Source organism: Pinus tabuliformis, chromosome 6 (genome assembly GCF_031772625.1).
Source record: "Pinus tabuliformis cultivar Carrire ecotype Pingquan chromosome 6, CPIR1, whole genome shotgun sequence".
In the NCBI taxonomy this organism is placed as follows: Eukaryota; Viridiplantae; Streptophyta; class Pinopsida; order Pinales; family Pinaceae; genus Pinus; species Pinus tabuliformis.
The window spans coordinates 467716943-467723611 of record NC_142292.1 but is presented as its reverse complement, the minus strand read 5'-3'; the positions used below and the strand labels follow the sequence as shown (position 1 = coordinate 467723611).

General features: G+C 38.6%; 1 protein-coding gene across 1 annotated transcript; it reads left to right on the top strand.

Moving 5' to 3' along the window:
- Positions 1–4777: 4777 nt before the first annotated feature.
- On the top strand, positions 4778–5143 carry LOC149259345 (uncharacterized). The gene has a single exon (XM_089453922.1). It carries the CDS (start codon positions 4778–4780, stop codon positions 5141–5143), a length of 366 nt encoding a protein of 121 aa, XP_089310048.1.
- Positions 5144–6669: the final 1526 nt, after the last annotated feature.

The window sequence follows — 6669 nt, the reverse complement described above, 5'->3', positions numbered from 1 at the left end:
AGTTTTGAGATGGTGGGGGGTTCTTACAAATCTCCCTTGATTGTCCCTAAGTCTAGGCATAAATGAACATGATTTCTAACTGTGTTTTTGTTTGTTTTTGTGTATTGAAATTTTTTTTTCTTTTTGTTTGAATCCTTTATGTACGCCTCCCCAGCAACGGCGCCAAAATGTAGTGGTTCCAGCTAGGGTACTAGACTAGACTCTATATTTAATATCGACCAAGGTGCGTAAGCTTAGAGGTGTGGTCTAAAATATATAGACATAAAGAATCTCTGGCCAAGTGATTATGATGTAGGTTACAAGGCTTCTTTACGGAAGACCGGAATATGTAGCCTATCATTCACACACCTAGATTACCCTACTGATATGCTTGATTACAGTGCTTGTTATGAGATGCATCTATCAAATCAAACCGTGAACCTAAGTACTGTGTATGACTGTAACAATGATTTTAACCTCCTTACAAAGATATCACCCAGAAAACCCTTGTTTGGTAAACACACACAGCATGCAAAGATATTTACACTATCAAACTATATAAAGAGAACATAAATGAACTGTGAAACAAAACAGAGTTTATGATAATGTCTCTATAATTCACACAGGGATCGAATCCCTTACAAGACTCCCTTCCAGATCCTAGTGCTGACCATTCAACATAACCATAAACCATTCATAAGCGCACACCATATACATGCAATGAAAATCAAAGGCTATGGAAATCGAAAGCTATGTAACTGCTATGCAAACCATAGGCTGTGTAAATCGAAAGCTATGTAATCGTAACTGTGATGCAAACCATATGCTATATAAATCGAATCCAATATAAATACTGTGCGAACATGTGATAACCGAAATGTAACAAAACAAATGAACAGTATACCAATCGAAGAACGCAGGGCCCGTCCGCGTCCTAAGGGTACACTGGCTATAACCAATCAGCTATCAAATCAATGCAAGAGGTATACACACGTCGTGACTGTGAATAGGTCTTTGTATTAACTTAAAACTCTGTTATGAGAAAACGATTCAACGATTAACCCTTCAAACATTAACCTGACTGTATTTACATATGCGTACGCACAGCCATGTCATCGATACAATGAATGTACATTCGGCTGTTGCCGCTTTTATTACATAAGCCTTTTCAAAATGTTTCCATGCTAAGTGTTTCAAAAAGAACAAAAACTAAAATGAAAATGGAACGATGTTGTTGCTGCTTTTATCTGCCAGAGTGCCCTGCTTTGACTTGAGTTGACCGCATACATAGGAGGTTCGATTTGGCTGGGAGATAGGTGTTTGTCCATGCTTGGACATTCTGCTTTTCGCCCATGCCTTTCGTTCTAGCTCATCTGCTGCACCACATGTCAAACGATAAGCTCATTACAGGATGTGGGTACTTCCTATAACCATGTCATCAAAAACTTCCAATTCTTGAACATAAAACCCCTAAATTAATTTCTATGCAATTTAATAACTATAAAATGATTAATAATCAATATTCAAGGATTTTGAGGGATATATGATGAAAATGTATGGATAAATGATATGTTTTTGGGAAGGAAAAAGGGTCTTGGGATGATACCAACAAATGTGCTCTCTGAAATGTTGGTATCAAGGGAGGTGGTTTAAGGATGACCACCAACACTGGAATGCTTAGTGCGGTTCCTGAAACTCTTCCAATTCTGGCATGAAGCTGAGGTATTTTTCTAGAGGAAGTGCTCTTGATGTTTTGAAGAGGGAAACCTTCAACCATGAAAGGGAGTTCTCACCCTGCATAAAAGGGAAAACCTCAACCTGAAAAGGGAGGTCTCAACCCGTGATGGTTTAAGGATTACCACCAACTCTTGAATGCTTAATGCAATTCCTAAAACTCTTCCAAAACTTGCAAGAAGTTGAAGTCTTCTGCTAGAGGAAGTGTCACCAATTCTTTGAAGAGGCATCACCAACTGAAAGCATGCTCAAGGGCATCTTTGTCTCTGGCTAAAACTCTGAATCTGGTATGGCAGGTTGTGGCTCAGGCTCACTTGATGTGGCTTTGAAGCTTGTAGATGACCATCGCTTCCCCCTTGTTAGATACAAGGTGAGATGATGGAGAAAAATCAACTGCAAGACTATTCAATACTCTAGAACAATTTATGACATATGACTGAAATATCTTCTTGGTTGTTGATGCCCATTGCCAAGAAGTGATCCATCCAACATGAATCTTTGTTCTTCTAGGAGGCTTGTTTTTGAAGCATTTGTTTGAAGAATGATTGGTTTTATGACAGTGCTTACATGGATGAAGATCAAAACAATGATCTTTCATATGGACAACCTCGTCACAGTGTTGGAATTTCACAATTTGTTTTTGTTGCTGTGGAAGAGGAGCAAAATCTGGAACCATTGAAGGTGAACTGTCATGAAGGAATCTAGAACTCTGAAACTGGATGGGCTTTGAGTAATTTGGAATATGAAAGGAAACGTTCTTGTCATATCCAAGACTAGTTATGTGCTTGTTTTGGACAATCTCTTTCAAAGATCTAATGATGGGCTTGGGGAGTGCAAACTAAAATTTTGCTTCTGCATGCAATTTTGCTCCTTCATTGGGTACTAGATCAACATTATTGATTTGCTGCTGATGGGAGTTTGTCTCAATGTTACTGATTTGACCACTTGCTGGCTGCTGATGGATGTCATGATGCTTATGGTGTTGTAACTCATCTTGCTGAAGTTGAGATTCAATCTGCAAAAAATAAATCTTCTCTTGTGTATGTTGTAAGAAAGTTTGATTGTCAAAAAGAGTTTCCTTGCTAATTTTAATCGTGCTTTCAGTAGATGACATAATTAGAGTTCTTAATAACTCTAATAAATTTCAAATTTGAGTCATTTTTAAACTTCAATAGGTCAACTTAATTCATCAACAATAATCTAAAATAAATAAAACTCAGTTCGCAACCTTCAATGCTTCAAACCAGCATAGAGAGCAACAAAAAGAAAGAACATAAACCATATGGAAACTCTCCAATGCACATCTAAGAGTTAAGAACATTGAAAAGAAAATATCATTGAAACCTAACAAGTTGAATATCAAATGGAATCGACCCCTTCAATCTGATGCTATTGAGCTAGATACTCTTCCCTCTGCTCTTTCCATTCATCTATCACAAGTTCTTCACCAATAACATGAGGAGAAATGTCTTTTGGAGGTTTCTTGCATGCCTAAACCATAGCCTCAACTTCAACCAGTTACTTCCTAACTTTTTCTAGTTCAGGACATTGTGGAAGTCGCAAATGAAAAACCTTAGCAACCTTATGGAAACCTGAATGGCTAAAAAGTCGACCCTCATATCTTAGTTTTAAGTTGAGATGGCTATATATATATATATATATATAATTCCAGCATCCACCTTCTGCGTTTAGCTCCAAACAGTGTTCTATATATATATATATTTGGGTAATCAAATAACATTGTGAGAGACTACTTTCACCGAGAGGTCATTAGCCACGAGGAAGGGGAAAAATCTGTGAAGAATTGGAAAAGGCTATCGAGGATCATGGGAGGAGTTTGAGCGTCAAATGGCATGGATGTAAAAAGTGGTAGGTCAGACCAGTGTAAACCAGGATGGACAACGTGGATAGATAGCATAATGGGAGAGCAGAGGGGAAGTTTGTGGATACCTTAGACTGGAAACCAACCCACACACATATAATACAACCTTCAAATCATTCACCATATAAATGAACAATGAAATAAAATATAATATATATGTTATGAGGAGACATGGGCTTCAAGGCTTCACCAATATTCATCAACAACATTGACCAGTGATAAAACTGCAACAGCGTAGCTGAAATCTCGATTTCAAGCCTAGCGTCTAGTGTGAATTCCCTCTAGATCCCTAGCAGATGTCGAAACCTCCAAATCTCGCACCATCCTAAGCAAGTTAATGAGCACTGTCCCTTAACTTCGACCTTCGAGACTTCACACCTATATTTGTTTGCTTAATGAAGCACTATGCATAACAAAGCGGTAATTCTCCACGCATACAACAAACAGACTCAGTGACTGTGTTCTTTTTTATTGAGTGATGCATTGTGAAATTTGGAGTGGTAATGTACTACTTAGGTCAGGCTCGGTCCAATTTTCATTCATTGAAAAAAAATGACCAACTCACTACAAACGTCAATGAACATACATATCAATTATTGTTGTAGTAGGAGATTCAATAACGAATAGAAAAGACTCGATACATAGGTCGACAATTAAGTTTTGTAGGTCTAACTAGTGCAAAGACTAGATTCCCTGTGCATCACATTTCAATCACATTCAAAAAGGTTCATAAGGCTGCTTAGCACGGTCACACGTAAAACCCATTATTCTACCACCAAGCCTTCATTCAAATTTCTAAAGAGAAGCAACTCAAAAGTCTTCTCTTTTACAGAGCTAGAAGACAAGCAATAAACGCCGAGACTTCACGAGAGTCATGGGCAACACCTCACAAATCCTGACATTCTCAAATCCATTGTTGAGAAAGTGGGTGCGAGAGAAAGCGATAGCGTCCTGGAAATTGGCCCAAGTATCGGAAACTAACCCTAGAGTTTCTGGTCCGCAATCTACAACTCTTCCTTAGTCCTTCAAATAACGCTATGAGAATATGTTATATAAATGTTTGGCAATGGAATACCATTGGCAGAGCCCATATGCTCAATCATATTCTTGATGGTATGAGATTCAAAATGCCATGACATTCAACTATGAACATGAAAATGGAGGTGGAAGGTTCACATAAGCATGGGAGCAGAAGAAGAGCTCTGCAAAGCAGTTGTCGAAGGCGATTACATGAGAGTGAAAGGGCTTATAGAAAACGGAGCCAACATGACATATTTTGATTCAGATGGATTTACACCCCTCATGCACGCTGCTAAACATGGTCATTCTCAGGTCGTTCAATGCTTTCTGGACTCTGGTGGCCCCTGGAATGCCCTTCATCCCTCCAGCCTCTCTGCTGGTGATTTCACCATGGAAGCTGGTCATCAAGACACCTTTAACATACTTCTCAATGCAGGAATGTGGGCAGAGCTAGTTTTAGGAAAAATAAAGAGGCACAAAAACTCTAACACAGAGTATCTTGAACAGATTCAACGGAACCATGAATAAAATGCTCAAGTTCTGAAAAGCAACAGAAAGGGAAGAACTGACATGAGATATGTCACAAAATCAATATGAAACTACCACGCTCATTCCACCAATAGAGAAAATACTGAGGACAACGCTGAGGAGGTTTCAATCTAACACACTGGCAAAGAAATGACCACCGACTTACTATTCGAGTAGGCACAAACACTGAGAGGTAAATAAATGCAATGCAGGAAGGACTAACACTGAAGGAAGAGCATTACTACGTGCAAATGTGAGCAAATATTGCTGCTAGATTTAGCTGAGAAAACATTTATGAAATGAAAAATTGATGGCAGAGCTAACCTGCATAGAAAGGCCATAGAACAAGTGGCTCAAATATGAGCAGGGCAGAATATCACCCACTCAGATACCATGTTAAACACATACATGGCGGAGGCAATATGAAAGATAAACATTAGATTTCTTTTCTTATTCACATTGATACATATTTATAATACATAGGAATGACCCTTGGTTTCATATTCTAAGTGGTCCCTTGGACTCCCTTTGGTTGTTCAACTTCCACACCAACCCTTAGAGGATTAGGTGTCCAAATTTAATATACAACCTATACCATTCAATACAGAAGGCATTAGATATATTTTACAAATAAATCAAATAATTTTCAGAAAAAAATATATCTAGTAATTGGTGTGTTTATCTAAATAAACACGTTGGTGAGTTTATATGATTAAACACATATGGATTTTAATTATTCAATGCTGTCATGGAAAATTAATTTTAAATTAGGACGATGCAATTTGTAAGGCTAAACATATCACACTGATTTAATGGTGCCATTAGGAACATGCACTTTGTTGCGTTATATTAGACCAGGAGCAACGATGAACATACTAGAAAGAATTGAAAGTGTTATAATATATCGATGTGTTGAAATACCCAGGTAGCCTCGGTGCATTATCTTATAGAGGCCACATTGTGCAACTTATATTCATTTTTAAAAAGAAAGGAGAGGGCGGACACTACGATTTGTAAGGCTAAATGTAGTAGAATGATTTAACGGTGCTATTAGGAACAAGTGTTATTACATCGGGAGCAACAACGAGAATACTAGACAAAATCCTGTTATAATATACTAGTATTTTGATCCCTCCATATTTTCTTCCAAAATTTCATGGTCTAGAGAATAGCCTAAGCCTGCGTGCACAACAGCCCAGCCTGAGCCTATGCTGACCTAGCCGCTGCTGCCCCTGCAGATCTCTCTCTCGGCAACCTCCTGCTACTGAGGCCAACTAGATCATGCATCCCTTGGAGGAGGGAGATCCTCTCTTCTAGACTACCAGGGAATGAAGAAAATGCAGAAGCCTTCACATCTCTGATCATTGAGAATGGAGCTCCAAGGAACAGGCCATCAGTCAATAAATTCATAAAGAAACTTGAAAGTATCCCAGAGATATCCCTCCCACTTGCACTCCCACAAAGAGCAACCATTTCTTTCGCAGAACACAGACTTGTTGGACAGTTCACAAGGCTTTGGCCTTCAC

Bases quoted from the DNA above. Each gene is read 5' to 3' on its own strand.
- LOC149259345 (XM_089453922.1), top strand. From the start codon at position 4,778: ATGGGAGCAGAAGAAGAGCTCTGCAAAGCAGTTGTCGAAGGCGATTAC.